The 17,026-nt window shown below is 38.8% G+C and overlaps 2 protein-coding genes across 3 annotated transcripts; both read left to right on the forward strand.

The window, feature by feature from the left end:
- The first annotated feature begins 269 nt into the window (after positions 1-269).
- LOC110062484 (uncharacterized) lies at positions 270-8,167 on the forward strand. Of its 2 annotated transcripts, none has more exons than XM_089275621.1 (3): positions 270-551; positions 3,625-4,141; positions 5,268-8,167. In XM_089275621.1, exons 2-3 carry the CDS (start codon positions 3,653-3,655, stop codon positions 6,216-6,218), a joined length of 1,440 nt encoding a protein of 479 aa, XP_089131747.1. In that variant the 5' UTR covers positions 270-551; positions 3,625-3,652; the 3' UTR covers positions 6,219-8,167. The 2 variants fall into 2 exon arrangements, with proteins under 2 accessions (XP_089131747.1, XP_089131746.1); XM_089275620.1 differs by having other exon boundaries at positions 271-551; positions 3,629-4,141.
- A 1,069-nt stretch (positions 8,168-9,236) lies between these two features.
- LOC149101594 (uncharacterized) lies at positions 9,237-14,876 on the forward strand. The gene is made up of 3 exons (XM_089275627.1): positions 9,237-9,521; positions 11,774-12,289; positions 12,797-14,876. Exons 2-3 carry the CDS (start codon positions 11,819-11,821, stop codon positions 13,526-13,528), a joined length of 1,203 nt encoding a protein of 400 aa, XP_089131753.1. The 5' UTR covers positions 9,237-9,521; positions 11,774-11,818; the 3' UTR covers positions 13,529-14,876.
- The last annotated feature ends 2,150 nt before the right edge of the window (positions 14,877-17,026 follow it).

A 17,026-nucleotide genomic window follows, 5' to 3' on the forward strand; every position in this document is an offset into this window, starting at 1 on the left:
GAAAACTCTAGCACTTAACGATTAACACTACTCGTAACAAAATTTAAAACGTTCTCTGGCTAAAAATGTAGTGTAAATCCCAAATTTCACTAGCTTTATTTCATACGACCGCCTTAGCTGGATAAAAATTTCATGAACAAATAATGGCAAATGTTTTCTGGGTTTTATTTTTCAAACTAAAACAGTCATTTTTTTGTTTGTTTTTAATTTCGGGGTAAAATTTATAGACGACGCAAGCACAATCAACCAAGCAAACAAAACATTAAGGTAGGACACACACCAAAAGTCTATAAATCTCGAAGATATTTTTTCGCTTGTCTAACGTTCGCGATGCAAAGATGCGTGACTTTCGTGATCGCGTGACACCATTTTTTTAATGACGTCCTGCTTTTTTAATCGATGTTTCGTGGAATTTTGTCGAGATCAATTATTCAAACATGATCACTGACCCGTGTGCTTCTTCGGCTGTACTGCCACAACGTAAAACTTGAAATCTTGCTCGGCTTCTAAAGAATCGCCAGGAAACGTCGAGGCTGAACTTCGCTCTAGAGGTAATTTTGTTTGAACTCCTTTCTTGTATGAAAAGTAAAATATGTATGTAGTCCATGGGATTGGCCAGGCGCGTCTGCAATCGCGTTGTTCATGGTCCAACGTCAAATATTTCTACTGACCTTAATAAAAGAACTCCGTTCTAGCTAAGCTCAAACATCCCCAAAACTAGTCTGATTAGGGCTATGGCTGTGTTGAATGTTGGGTTACGGTTGTACCGTGCCTGGTTGGCCAAAATTGTGGTGTGATTCGAGAAACTGTTAACATTTCAGATATTTCAGTGGTGTTTCAGTCGTGAAATGTGTATTTGGTAGCCTGTGGGCAGTGATTCGTGATTTCGTCAGATAAGTATTTGTGCAAATCAAATCTTTAGCAATGCCAGGTCATGATTTGAAGATTATCAAAGGCTATCTAAACTACAGTGTTTAGCAAGAAAAGAATGCTGCCTTTCGGTACATGAATGCATGACTTTATTCGAATCATTAAATGTGACGCATACCTTATACGCAAAGCCATATTCACAAAAGGGAAGTAAATTTCGGCGGCCTTGACCTTTTGATTTCAGAGTGAGTAACTGAATTCTTTATTTCCCATTTTCTTATCCGTACATTTTATTTGTTTATAGAAGGAGGACTAGAGAGACCTATGCTGGCTTTTACAAGGGAGCTCGTTCCCCATTTTCTTTCTTGCTAATTATGCCTCGCATTCCGTATCAGGGTTGGTTTTCAATACAAACTAAACAATATAATGTACAATTTTAAAACGTTAATTGACTTGATTTTTGATCGACTCAGGCCCAGTTCAGACGTCGTGCTTCTGCCGTGCCGAACTAAATTGCAATTTGGTTCGACTGTAGCACGGCAGGAAATCAACTCTGATTCAGACGTCGTGCCAGAGTCGAATCAAATCCAGGGTTTACTGAAGCCTCGTAACAATTCTCCTCCTAAAGGCTGGTTTCCATATGATCGCAGACGATCGCAGACGATCGCAGACGATCGCGGATCGCAAATCGCAGATCGCAGACGATCGCAAAGAGAGTTGTTTCCATATAATCGCAGACGATCGCAAGCGATCGCAGAGCCGACTGTTGCATACATTTCGGACAGCGGAACTGTCAAAATTACACGCGCGTTGTGCTGGCGGGAAAATCGCAGCAAACAATATGGCTGACGTCGAGGAGGAAATTTTGCTGCAAGCAAATTTATTCCTTCTTTTTGTCAACCTATTTTGAAATTCCCTTGGCACTGCATCTCGCCCCGAGCCAGAAGGTAGCGTTTTCAATCGCTTCAGATAACGACCACGAGCAGTTCTTATGTTGTGGAATTTGACCTCCGCCTCAGCCGCCGATAAATTAAATTTCTCCCCGATTTTTTCCCAGTAGTTAGCCTTTTTGTTTTTGTCTTTGAAATCTTTACTGTTACGGTGGTAAACGCACTGATATCACGCAACTTCCTCCATAAATTTCTCGTTACTAACGTTACCTTGTTCAACGCCAGCCATGTTTACAACAAATAAGCGGTTGCTTTCTTGCAAAGAAGCGTTGAATCATGAGTCGGAATTCAAAATATTATGGGATACGTTTCGATCGCAGATCGCAGAACTTTGGTTTCCATATGATCGCACGATCGCAATTGATCGCAGACGATCGCAGACGATCGCAGAAGATAGAACATGGTTCTATCTTCTGCGATCGTCTGCGATCGTCTGCGATCGTCTGCGATCGTCTGCGATCGTCTGCGATCGTCTGCGATCGTCTGCGATCACGATCGCAGGATCGCAGACGATCGCAGACGATCGCAAAACGTTTTGCGATCTGCGATCCGCGATCCGCGATCCTCTGCGATCATATGGAAACCAGCCTTAACTCCCGGAGGGAACGAAATCTCGCCAAAACACATTGACATAATTTATGAATTTAGTTTGGCGCGACAGAAACACGACGTTTGAATCGCTGCCGTGCCAGAGTCGTGTAGCACGGCAGAGCTTGTCAAACTTAATTGCTTGCCGAACTTAATTCAAAAGTTTGATTCAGACGCCGTGCTTCTGCCATGCTTTTGTCGAACTTAATTCCTGAATTTAGTTCGGCACGGTAGAAGCACGACGTCTGAACTGGGACTCAGTTATTTACAGTCGGCGGCGTAAAAATTTCCAAACTTCCCTCGACCCTTCCTCGCCGTCAACCTTTCAAAAACCCAACATCTGGCCCTTTTTGCACCTTGCTAAAGCTCTTTCTTTTCTTACTCCAGTACTGGTCTTATTTGTTCTCACATCTGAGAATCTGGCGATTACAACCTACTAAACAAAATTCATACACTCCCAGGAATTGAATTCTTCTCTCAATCTTCTTTTGTGTGAGTTCAACAAAAAAAGTCAGTTCCAATTTCAATAAAAAAAGGAAAATGACATTATTTTAGTCAATGCAACTTCACTATAAGTACAAGCATGCAGAAATAAGAAAACGTTCATATGATGCGTGACACCTGTAAACAAACGTAATATAAAAGATTAGAACAGCTCTACAAGAGTCACATCGTGAGGTTAACAATATCTTGACCCTTCTCCGAATGTGCTGAATGGATTAAAGGTCTGCATCAGGCCGAATGAACCCCGTATATACCGGAGCATTAACCAGATACCTGCAGCATTAACCGACTAGTAGGAGTATTAGTAACTTCCCCCTGTATGCCATGCCACTCCATTACAAAGTTACACTATGACAATGATCGATGTGCTAGCTTCTTCTGTAAACATTTTCTGTATTATGTTTTGAAAATATTAAACCACCCTCTCATATACGCATTTCTCAAGTCCTCGTGTTTCCTTATTGCTTTTCGTTTTGGTTGTTTGTTTGAGTTTCCTACTCTCACACTGCAGAGGACTTCATGGTGAACAAGCTCTAAGTCCTAAGTCAGTGTCTCTTGGTCAGTGCTATTGCGTATTTAGATCTATTTGATTTCACTGTTTAGTTTCCTGTTTCAGTGTCAAATCAAATGATCAGATTTTTTTGCTGAAACTTGTAATTTGTCAGTCCAACAAATTATAAAATTTACAAGATTTGTTTTTCATCTGTCCTAGAAAGGCAACTGCAAAAGAAAGTTCAAACATGTCTTCCCGAACTCGCTGGTTCAAAGTTCTACTTGCTTTGATCCAAGCAGTGCTGATCTTTACTCCGCACAATGTGAAAGCAGATTTCAGTGAGAGTTGTGTCAACTCCACCACGTCAACTTCCTGCATCCATACCTATGAACAGCTCTATAACAGCTTGGCAAAGTCACAAAATAGCTTCAACATTGAATCAGCTTTATATCCAGCCAAAAGACCTTCCTCAGTGCTCGTGCGTGTTAGTATATATGGTCCCACCAACAGCACAAAATCTTCCCAACCTTATGCAAAGTACCTCTGGAGCATATCATGTCTGTACGCCGCCATTCCAGCCACACTATTGGAGGTTTTGTCTCTTGGATCCATTCTTGTAGCCCCCCGGACACAAGACCTCGCCATCCAAATTCCACCTTTCTGTTGCAATGTGTCAGACAAGGACAGCGACAGAGGATCGATTATAAAAGGAATGATTGAAAGCATTCTAGCGGCTGTAAGTGCATCAGAACTTAACTGTATAACGCAGTTATTCGGTTTGTAGTATACACGATCCCAGCAGCTGTGCTCATTAGTAGTAGGACTTTTATTAGTAGTAGGACTTTATTTAAGTGTCGAGGTGTTAAGCTTTTGACAAACTAATTGGGGGCACTAATAAAATATTAAGTGTATACATTAAAATTAGGACCGTTTACACAAACACAAGTAGAAAAATCTAAAAGGTAAAAATTTCTAGCTAATTATTACACGTGTATGCTAACTGAGGACACTAACAGAATCTTAAGTGGATAAAAAATAATAATAGAATAATAACAATAATAATAATGATAATAATAATAATAATAGGGTATTTATACAAATAAAGGTAAAAAAGATCTAAAAGGTAAAAATCTTAAAGTATATCAAAACTAATTTATTACACGTGTATTCCTAATATAATTAAGCTTAAAAAGTTAATCCAGCGTCTAATAAAGTCAAAAACATAAATCACATTTCTGCAGTCTTCTAAAAGGAGAGTTAGTTCTTTTTTCTTGATGTTGTGTTTAAAACTGTTCAGTGTTAGACTCTCTATCCGATAGGTTTAGTTTGCTCCATAAGACGGGTCCGAGGTAGCGTATAGCAACGAGTGTTTCCCGTATCGTACATTATTCCATCGTGTTTTGTAACGTCCAGTTCAGTTCAACAAGCTCTAACAAAAATGACCTCCATCTACATAATAATCCATCTCGTTCTGCACGATCTTTCACAAGCGCAGGATTGTTGAGGAAAATCAGGATCCAATAAGGGATCCGACAAGTCTAAAGAAACACGTATATTCACTTTCCATCGGGAATTACTTAAGGACATTAATAATGTACACGTGTGTACTAGCAGAATTAGCGATCCTCATAAAGTCCTCAATTCAAAATATTTGAAGATTCTTGTGTTCTCTTCGAGAGTCTCTGGTGTAACTTTGTAGGCGGCGAATTCCTCGACTGTGAAAAATGATAGAAAAATGCTGTGTCAATATCCATCAGAATTCTATAATCTTGTCTCTTGTGTTATCACACAGCACATTTGAAATTTTCCTCTCTATCTTTCTGTTCGTACGAAAGTCATTGAAAGTGTTCCCTGTCTTGCAGCTTCAAGATCTGGCGGTTAAACCAGCAATACGGGATCCTACACTGAACACAGCTGAGTGTGTCATAGAGGGCCACAAGACAGACATATCTACTACAGGACCTATTCGTTGTATCTTTGTCACAATAATTTTATGGTCCCCTGTTGGTTTTACTTTTGTAAGTTGTCCTTTGTTAGCGATCATTTTTGAGAATTATCGGAAAGTGGCAGAACAGCAAAACAACGATAACACAGGCAGTGAAATTCGTCAAACAAATGAAAGTCAGAACTGTGGTGAAAATGGAGAACACCGAAAAAGAAAAGAAAAAAAGAAGAAATTTGCGCAGGTCGTATGCAATTTATGTTGTTTGCTGGCAGTAACAGGTCTCATAATATTATCGGTTGCTTTTGTTTTTTCAATTTGTTACTGCGTTAAGGGTGAATTACGCTGGGATGTCCCCTGGATTCCTTTATTGATCTTAATTGAAAGTATTGCAGTCTCTATGTGCAGAAAAAAATGTCTAGCTGAAATCAAATGTTGGTCAGTACGTTTCACGATATGTGCGTCCGTAACTAGTTACTTAGCATGCTGGCTGCTAATTGGTATAATGATTAATCCAACATGGGGTTTGACTGTCACATTGCTGCTCGTTTTTTTCCTGGCTGCTGTCACGTTTGCACGGTATAAATATCTTATTGCATCTGAGAACAAGGGTCAGGTAGCTCTCTCGTGCGTGTGTTTTATTTTTGCTGTCATTTTTCTGATTCCAGTAGTAGTTATGGCTGGACAGACATATTATGGCAGGGAAACTGCAGATGAAACATTGAAGACGGTGTTGTTGTCTGTTATCGGTGCTCTGCTCTCTTGGTTGTCCTGGAAGAAATATTTATTAGAGCCTGCAGGTGATTCACCTAATGCTCCACAAAACGATAGGGAAATGCAGCTGCTGCAGAGCAGAGCAAATGCAGAGTAGCATCTCCTGGCAGATCAATCCAGTTCAAATTTGAATGAATAATCAAATGGTGACGACTGAAATTAGGAAATAATTTCAGGCGCGTTTTGTCAAAATTTTAATCATTACCCGAACCTTTAGGAGAGGGAAATGATTTGAATTTTGACACAACGAAAGTGAAATTATTTCTTAATTTCACGAGTATACTATTTGATTACCTGTTAATATCATGGGTGACAAACTGCACTTACAATAGTTAAGTTAGTTTTTGACTTGTTTATTGTATCGAGAAATTTCGCGCCAAACGTTGCCAATGAAATTTTGTAATTTCACATATGAAATATAGATTAACGCTGAAGTTTCGCGACAAATTAATCAGTAATTTATCACCCATGATATTAAAAAAGAAAAGCTGTTTATCAGGTATGTGAACACATGCAAACGTTAGGGACATAGTTACTAACTGAACTGCCAATTAGATTTTTTATGAGGTGATAGTTGGCGAGGCCGAAGGATGCATGTTTATGACCATGCAGGGGTCCATTTCTCGAAGGTCCCAACAAAGTTTTCCCACCCGGAAAGCCAAAGCAAAATCTCAAACCTTACGATTACAGAGCTGTTTTATTAACATATTCTTGATATGAACAGAGGTCCCCTCCCTACAAGACGTTTCAGGCGTATACACTTCTCTGTTTATAGATACAGATTAACTAAAACTACCTTTGCAGGCCCGAAAAGTTTCCGGGCCTTTCGAGAAACGGGCCCCAGGGCCGGACTATCCCTGAAGTCAAGTTGTTTAAGTCAGTCGCGCTCGTTTCAGCCTGCGAAAACAGCAGTCCTTCTTCGCTCCAGGACCGAGTGACGAAACGCCACTCGAGCCGGAAGCGATGAAGGACGGCTTTTTTCGCAGGCTACGCTTGTTTCCTGGCGTTCTAAATTAGCTGGTTTAGTATTCATTAGTATTAAATTGGCGAAATGTATCTATATATAATCATATGTTTACCTCGACTTGAATTTTTGTGAATTTTGGAATTGTTAGAACATTAGAATTTTAATATTTTAGAATTTGTCCTTTTTTGTAATTAATGATTATGTTGTCACCCGGTAGCTAAGACTGTGTGGCTATAGTTAGTTAAGTTGGTTGCACCATACGCAGTCTCCTGAGGAACTACATATTGACCCTTAGTATCCTTATCTATTCTTGTATTCTACGCCCTCGGAAAACTGTTCCCTTCTAGGAACAGATAATGTCCACGGACAAATATCTAAGCATATTTTCTCGCCAAATGAACGCTGTGTTTATTATCCTTCAAATATTTTTCGCGCAGTTTTGAAAATTGGGAAATATCACTCGGATATTTCCCAGTTTTAGCTGAGGCATGAGATCAAAACTCTTATCCAAGATCGAATCCAGACCCAAATACTGGGTGATTATTTTAGCAATTACCCCTCCTGTGTCTGATCGTCCAGCGGAGCCGCAAGTAGGGTTCCGTTTCGTTTTTGTTTCCTTCACAGTACACGCGTATACACTGTATATAATCAGCACCCTGAAATTTCCTATGTTAGTAATGCAGCAAAAGATTAAGTTGGTAACCAGTGAAAGCACAGGCGATTATCAGACGGCGGCCCATGATCTCCTGGAACTCTCCAATCCAATAACTGAGGAGTTGTAACTGACAGCTGCAATCAGTGACGAAAGTGTTGGGAAGGCTATCTATTTTCCTCCTTCCCTCCCTTCTTTTTCTATGTTGTACCTCAGGATTCGGTTAACTCTTAGACCTCCATATGGGTGTAAGAGGAGACTGTAGTGTAATGATTATTATAGCAACACCGTTATGCTATTATGCTGGTCACTCCTTACTGCAATATTGTGAAACCACTGCATGAGGTAAAAGTGCTAGTCCTGTGTGAAAGTAGGCTGAACTAGATATAGAGAATGATTATGAGGAATAAAGTAGATTAGACATGTAGCATGAAAGAGAGTACTTCTCTGTCTCAGAAACGTAATATGTCCTAAATGACTACACAAAAACCTCATGCGTGGCGTTACTTCAGTCTAAATTTAAAATATATTACAAAAAATAGCGACTTTTGTGATCGGTTGTAGCATACAATCGTAGACAAAATGCTGTATTATTTAAAACACTATTAAATTACATCGGAGTATAAAGCAAGCTCTTCTTACTGCAGAAAAACAAAAGGATGACATCTCGCAGTAAACACATGCACGCATTGCGTGCCTATTTTTCCCCGTTCTACAGATGACTGAACAATGAAAATGATAATTCTGATTGGTTTCCTTAGCGGTCCGAATTTTGCAATACGGACCCCTAAGATGGACCGCTCAAGAAATAATTTCGGTGAGTTGCTTTTTCAATTCATTGCACAAAATAAACAGTTTTTTGGTCCTTCATGTTTGGAGGACAATTTCATTTAAATGTTCACAAAAGAGACACGAGAAACATAAACAACTGATCACCTTCCGCGCGGGCGTTTACCGAGTATGGGATCGCGGAGACTCATCAGTTTAGCAGCAGATTAAAAAAACCCCTTGCTAACTAAAATACAAAAATATTGACTATTTTCTTTTAAAAATATTCATTTCACGAAAGTGCCAAAAAGCCTGATGAAAAAGAGGTTGACGAGTAAAGTTTGGCAGATTTAAGTTCAACTCATCGCCGTTCGCAAGCAAATATCAGCTAGTACAAACCAGTTACATTGAACTAATTAAATTGTTCTTGTTTGCGCCGGTTATGTGTTCAAACCGCACTGCATTCGGTCCGTAATCACGACCTCAGGCTCCCGTACAGACCTCCTGCTCGAAATTTTAATATTTCAGGATTGTTTAATTTTAACATCGAATGCAGACCACTAATCTTTGATTACTGCTAGTACACTGGCACAGCCTCTCTTGCCATACTTTCTTTTTGATCTTTGTACCAAGACCGAGAAATCTTTTTCCTTCTCTTTCTCCAAACGGAAGTGAAAGAGGTCTGCCGAGGGGTGTTTTGTTGGGAGGCTGGGTCGAGTCAGGCAAAGTAACGCTGTAACGCGCCTCACTGAGTTATCTTTGCAGCAGGCTTTCCTTGCGACAGAAGCTGTCTTCATTTTATCTTGTACCGTTATGGCTTCATCGTCATTTCATAAAGGATACATTTCAACCGGCCAAAGAGACATAAATGACTTCCTGCCGCTTTCTTGGAAATATAAGGGTTAAATATTCGACCTCGAGCTCGACAGCTATTGTTGAGGCTAACGCCAAAACTGACTGCTTTTCTTAGCTAACTAGCCGGCGTGCCGACATCACACTGTTTCCTTGGCCAGGTAAGCATAGTTTATTAAAATTTAATACTTCCACGTGTCAAAACGCCGTGAATTGTGTGGCATCAACCCTGTAATTACCGTAGATAGCGTCTCCCTGTTTACAAGGAAGTAGGGTAACCCATAGCTACCCTGTAAACAGGGCTTGTTAGCTGTTCTTTGTATCTACCAATCCTTCATACTACGCGATTGATCAGCAGGGCATAATTCAAGCTTACATACATATATGATGCTTACAGATCTCAATACGTAAAGTTTAAATTTTTTCTTTACAGTTTATTGTGTTCGTATGTCGACGAATTAATGCATTCTGTGTGCGGCAAAGCGGGAGCATAAATATTATTTGCTCGCGAGACACTTGCCTTCTCCCGGGAAATGGAATACTGGATGCATTAAGCGGCACGCGAAAGGTTGTAAGCTTGAAAATAAAGTTAGCAAGTTGATGTGCAGTACAGTGACCAGTTCTTGTTTGCGCTCTCTTCTTTACATGCACTCGGGTGTACTGTAAACTGCTGCCTATAATCCCTGGGCTTTAATACAACTTCGTAAGGGCTTTTAGATGGGCTTATATATGGAGGGGCTTATATCCGAGGGGGATTATAACTGGAATAAAAAACCGTTTCGAAACGAGCTATAGCTGCACATGTTGATGCAAACAGGTTTTTCGTTTACTGGTAATTGAGCTTTAAAACATCATAATAAAACGAATTGATTTCAAAACAAGGAATGCTAAAGGGGGGCTTATAACCGGAGGTATCTTTGGTATTTTAGTTTACGGGTAGATGGGTCTATAACCAGGGGCACTTGTAAGTGGGGGGCTTATATCATGGTATGCATAATGAAACAATAACATTGGATCTGGTTTTTGCATGATAGTGAGAATTATTTAAATGGCCTTGATAATCCTTGCTATTATGCTAAACCTCACCCAATTTAATTGTTAAATATTTACCAGATCATGAACTTGAGATTTCTTTTTAAACAATGGAGTGTTTCTGTCGAGGAACTATCAACTGATAGTTGCACTCGGAAATTTGATGTTCTTATTCTCAGACAAACATGCTAGTTTTAAGAACATCAAATTTCCAAGGAGCAACTATCAGACTCACTCTGACATTTCCAACACATAAACACTCTATTGTCTTTATTGTTCACCGCTTAAGTTTTCTTCCATGTGCCAGTTCAAAGATCACACTGAATTGTTTTTTGGATGAAGCCAAATGGAAAGTCTGAAAAACAACAGACAAAAACCCACTTTAACCTTTGACAACCAAATTTTCACAAAAAAAGTCGTTCTTAACTGTTAAATCTTTTTTTTGGCTGCCATGACACTAAATAGACCTTAGTTTTGCTGAGAAAGCTATTTTTTATCAAAAAAATAGATTTTCCCCAACATTAGGTACCAAAATATACAATATTTTAATTTGGCGCGTGCGCATAAGCCAAAATTTGGACTGAATTTTTTCTTGCCTCTTGGCTTTCCTTTTTCTTGGCCCTTTTACTCTTCCAACCTTTTGCATTTCATATTCTTTCTGGCTGCCATAAAAAGTTGGGTGTTAATTATGGGTGAAGCCTGGAAATGGGACCTCGTTCAATTATAGGTATAATGGGCCATTTTACCACCATTTTTGCATCAAAACTGATAAATAAATGTTTTTCAATGTGCTATGTCAGAATACCATCGATATCCATTTAAATTAATGATGTCACAATTGGTACAAAAAGCATGACCACTCAGGGCGTGTAAATGCGCCATTGACAGTCAAAGGGTTAAAGTGCAAATCAATCAATCTTTGATCTTTTGTCCTACAAGCCCACAGTTGTTGACAGAAAAGTTTTTACGGATGAGTACTACTATCCATCTGGATATTTACTCAGATGGGCACTATGGGCAGATAGTCTCTCTCTGCCGATGAACACTATCATGTCATGTGATCAATTTACCAATAAGAACTAGAGAAAATTAAGTGGTGAACTATGAAAGGAGATAATTGGTGAGGCCACAGGCCATTTCACCACCCATCTAATGGTAGGAGCATGTTAGTAAAACAAAGTTCTGCCACATTTTTATTGTAACTGAGGACAATCTTTCTGCCATTTCTATGTGCCTTTGTCATCATCACTTATCTCATGACTGAGGACATGTTTTTGCAAGGGTAATTATGAGGTGGTGATATCATACAAAGCCTGAGATTCCCCGTAGTGTACGGTGTTAATTAGTTTTGCATTCATAGAAAACATAACACGTCCCACAGGTATAGTGAATCCAAAGAAACAAGGACATTGGCTTTACACCAGGCATGCCATCTCCACAATTCAATTTGGCTGTTCTGTTCTTCATGAAAGTCATTTTAACATTCCTTCAACGTACTACTGAGGGAACTGTTTTCAACAACTGCATCAATTCCACCAGTGTAACAAATTCCTGTAGTGGCATCACCTATGAGCAGGTCTATAACAGTTTAGCAAAGTCAGAGAACAGTTTCAACATTGAATCAGCTTTGTACCCAGCCAAAAAGCCATCCTCAGTTCGTGTGTTTGTGAATGTGTATGGCCCAAACAAAACAGAGAATTCAGTGCCTGCACTAAACTACACTTGGAGTATATCCTGTTTGTATGCTGCTTTTCCTACCAAGGTCCTTGAAGTTTGGTCTCTCGGGTCCATCATGGTGACAAGGCGCACTCAATCTTTAAAGTTAACAATTTCAATTTTCTGCTGTGAAGTGAAACAAGGGAAATTAAAAGAACACATTGAGGGAGTACTAGCAGCAGTAAGTATAATTAAATAGTTATTGTAATCAGTATCATTTACATTAAATTTCACTGTTTCTCTAATCTAAAATCAAAGTGTTATTTCACATCAATATTACGCTGATTCATCCTAAAGCCAGGATAAATTCTAGCCTGTGAACAGGCAGGAAGAAAGAGGAAAAAAAGAGAGAAGGGTTCGGGGGGGGGGGGGTGGGGAGAGGAGAGCTCTGCCCCCCATTTTTAGATATATTTTTAATCATTTTATCATTTATCAATAATATTGCAACACTTGATCAATATGTATTATTATCATATGATTTAATACATTATTTATTATTAATATTATTATTAGGGGTCTTTTTTAAAATGTAAATCAAGTATTACAAACAGTTTACCTATTGCCAATTATGACAATTCTATTCTCCCTAGAATGCTTATCTATTCGACTAGTAACTTGAATTGCCAGTAGTAATAACTAGTCAAGAAATGAAAGAAAATGTCTAATAGATTATTTTCCCTCCCTTCAGCTTCAAGATTTGGCTGTGAATCCCAGTATACGAGATCCACAGCTGAATTCTGCGGAGTGTGTCACAGAAGGCCATAAACCAGACATTTTGGCTACAGGACAAAGTTGGCGCATAGGAACAATTTTGTGTTGTTCTTGTCTCTTTTCCATACTGAGTGGACCATTGTTGGCATCTTATATAATGAACTACCGAGAAACACAACTTGAGATTGGGAGACAGACAATAGATATTTTATGTTGTGGTTTATTAGTAATATTCCTATTTCTATTTGCTTGTTGCATTGTTTTGGCAGCTAAGTTTCAAAATTTCATTCCTGCAATATATCCATTGATTGCAGGTCTAGGTTTTGTGGTAGGAGGATGTACACATTGTTCCTGTCCTAAAAAAGTTAAGTGGTACGCTATGGCCTTCTATGTAACATGCGCAAACTTGACTGTTTACCATTTTTGTTGGCTGTTAATTGGTATTATGCTGAATCCAACTTGGGGGCTCGCTGTTTTGCTGGTAGTTTGTCTTGTTATTGGTGTTTTCACCTACACGGTCTTCACATATAAATCTTCTGACAGTGATCATGGTTGCCAGTCACTTTTTTCATGTTTGGCAGCTTTTCTTGCCGTTTGTTTTCTTATTGTTGTGGTGATTCTTGCTGGGCAGTCATATCATGGAAGACAAACTGCAGATGAGGTTTTGAAAGATGGGGTTTTGTATTTAATCTCGGTATCTTTTTCATGACTGTACTGGAAGCATTGTGCTTCTAAAAATTCATCCCCCACTTCACGACAGCAGCCAACTCCTCCAGGTAATTCATCCGGCTATGGGCTAGTCACCGTTAATACTACCATGGCAGAGGAACATTTCTAGCTGATCAGTGTACTTGGCTTGTGAACAATGGCCACTGACTTACTAATAGATAATAAGCTTGAGATTTCTAGGTCATAGTTGGCAGGGCTGAAGGATGCATGCATACAAGTTGTAGACCAGAGTTGGACTTCAAATTCTCCTTAGTCAAAAGCTAAAGTCAAGTAATATTATAGTCAGTCATAGCCAATAGCCTGGCATTTCTAAATTAGCTGTTGTGATATTTTTACATGTAGTTTTACTTTAATAGCTTGAGCCAGTTACTAGGTTAAATACATCTAGTATTATATGTAATCAGATTTTTAGGTCATCTTACATGTAAATTCTTGTGAATTTTAGAACTTGACCATTTTTGTACATAAATATCATTATATACTGGTATGTTGTCACCCTAGTAGTGTAGACTTAGAGTTAGCACAATTTTAAACAATTATCAGTTAGAAACTGATTAAGATAGAATCCTAATTTATTCTTAACTAGTAAATATATATACATGTAGAATTTTTTAGCTTTGGGATCAGACATAAATTACATCCGATCCCTTTTCAATAAAATTTCATTTCCGGCTGGACTTTCCGTGACATGTATTTTACAAGTTGTTGCCATTTTTGTAATCAACCTGTTGTAAAGAGCCTGCTAAATGCCTCCTACATGTACGCAGAGGCTCTTTGAGGAAGGAAAGATTCCCTTACCGGCACAAAGAACATCTATGTAGTCTACATGTAGACCTCCTTGTCTAGTATCTGAGTCTTGAATCAACTAAAAAATATGAGAAAGATTTTTATACCCAGTGGCACAAGCTACTCAAAAAAAAATTTCGAGTTCTTTGAACAAGACCTTCCATAGAGCGGTCTAGTCTCTGATTAGTTCATCTCATTTACTCTGACACTGTAAAGTGCAGGTACATTGGATGTCCATAACAGCTCCAAAATCTGTATGGCTGTCTGTCACTTGACTGTGTAGTTGTTGATGTATGTCATAGGTGATTCCGATCAAAGTCATGCAGGTACATGTATTTGATGTTATGTGTAAAGTGCAGAAATTGAAATTGAGTTTGAAATTTCATTAACAAATATTATCATTCAATATAAATTTGTAACTAGCAAAACATTCCTGGCCAGCTAGGGGTCTTTGGTAATGCTCTGTCAGTAGATACATGAATGTCGAGAGTGCATTTATCAATAAAATTAATGAGGTTTTTAATTCTTACTATTGTAAATAATTTGTAGACTGGTTCTGTGTAAAAAGTTACATGTATGTAGAGAGTGCATTTATTAATTATTGTTATTTAATTATTACTTTACCTTGTAGAATAGTTCTCACTTAAGAGCCAGTGCCCATAATTATGGACCAAACAACGGCGCAAGTCGAAAAATCGATTTTGCTCATTTTTTGCCCATAGATTGGCCCTAGCTAGTAAACAAACGGACCATAGTTAGTTTCTGCTAATGCAGCTTTTTTGGGGAGAAATTTGCGAAAAACGATTTTTTTCCGATTAGGCTCAAAATCTACTTCCGGTTTTGCTGAATTTTCCGAATATTTGATTGCTTCGCGCTCCGCAGAACAGCTACTTGAGAATCTTTCAATGGTCTTTACATTCAGCTCAGGTCTTCATGGTATGACTGAGCGAAAAATAAAATAAATCGAGGCTTCGTTTCAGCCTGAAACGAGATCGAACACGAACGGAAAATATTACGATGTGTTTCAAACGAATTATAGCACTAAAATATCGCCATATTTTTCTATGGGCTATAACTTTAAATGCCATAAAAACACTTTATACGGGTTAACTGTACACCCACCTGTTTGAAAATCAAAAAATATCTCTGGGCAAATGGTTTTAAGTCGCCCGCCTTGGCCTGTGCTTCTCATGAATTTTTCCCTGAACCGCCGTGAGAATGTAAACAATTGCGTGACTCTGGCGGTCACCCTGAATACATAATTCGTTTCCAACAAACCGCAGATGGCTATCTTAGAACATTTGGGTGAAAAAAGAAAAACATAATGGACCACTTTTAACTTTTATATTTTGAAAGTCATCGCTTTGGAAATTTCGTTAATTAAAAACGCCAATTAAAAGCAATTTACTCGGAGTTCGGGTGTTACTGCTATGTCGTTTTAGGCTGTCGTTCTTTGTCTGATCATTTTAATTACAAGAACGAGTTCTAGAAAGAAAATCCTTCTAAGTTCATTTGTTAAGCGTAATGAAAAGTTGATATTGTTGGTTTGTAGCCTTACGTGATCTGAAGGAACGCTACAGTGATTAAATTTGTATTTGTTGATTTCGACGGATCGATTTTCGGTTAAACCTTTTTATTTGTGCCAGCACATTTAGTGCTTTTTCTCCTGCTAAAAAGTCGGAAAAAGTAAAGTAAACAAATCCTAAAAGTCATAAATAAGAGGCATCGACAGTGCGAGTGTCTCGGTAAGCTGTTAATTTGAACAATTACTGTGCTGGACGGATTGCTTTCCTGGTTACCCACGTACTATACATAGTTCATTGTGCGCGAATGTTTCTGTTTCAAACAACTGAAATGCTCAGTGCTTTTTCCTTTTTTTCTTCAGTCTTAAAACTTAAGGTTAAAGTTAGGCTAAACCCTAACCTGTTTTGGCGGCCAACCTATTTTTGGCTAATTGCTTAATCAAATTATATATATGTTTCATTGAAATTCGCTCCTCTGTGACCGACTTCCGCGAACAAAACAAGATGGATGTTCGCTGTTCATTTAAGACTACAATCCTGGTCAAAAGTGTTGGGACAGTTACGGCAGATGACTTCACAGGCAGCCTCTCTTAAGACCAAAACCGCGCAAGCCCGCCTACCCCCTCCCCCTGTCAATGTTGATAAAAATCTTGAAGAAAAAAAATCCTTGACAATAGCCTCAGAATAGCCTCGTTTCAAGAGTTGTTCGCCTCCTAGAACAGTATTCTCGAACTAAAGAGACGATAAGATAGATATTCACGTCTTATTCCAATAATAGCGATTTTTCAGCAATCGCGTTTGGTTCCAACACAACTGTCTAACCACTTTCTATTGTCCCTTTTTCCTTTTTTCCCACATCCAATCTAGTCTTCAGAATAGCTTCATTTTCATGCAACATTGCTAGGGGAGAGGGGGGGTCAATTGTACTTGCTTCCATTCATCTTTTGTTCTAAAACGTTAAGGACGTAGTTGAAATCGTGGGTTTCAGCGCGCAAAAATGGGAGGTGTCCCAACAACTTATGGCCAGGATTGCAGGTTTACACTAGAGGAAATTGTTCCGGATTCGTGATGAATCCAGAATGTTTTAGTGCCGGATTGATTTTGCCACTTACACAAAAGTGGACGAAACCGAAATAAAAACCCCCCGGTTTGGTCGTGTCTCCGGAGAT

Source organism: Orbicella faveolata, unplaced genomic scaffold (assembly GCF_042242905.1).
Source record: "Orbicella faveolata isolate gen_17 unplaced genomic scaffold, um_ofav_v1 contig_37, whole genome shotgun sequence".
Lineage (NCBI taxonomy): Eukaryota > Metazoa > Cnidaria > Anthozoa > Scleractinia > Merulinidae > Orbicella > Orbicella faveolata.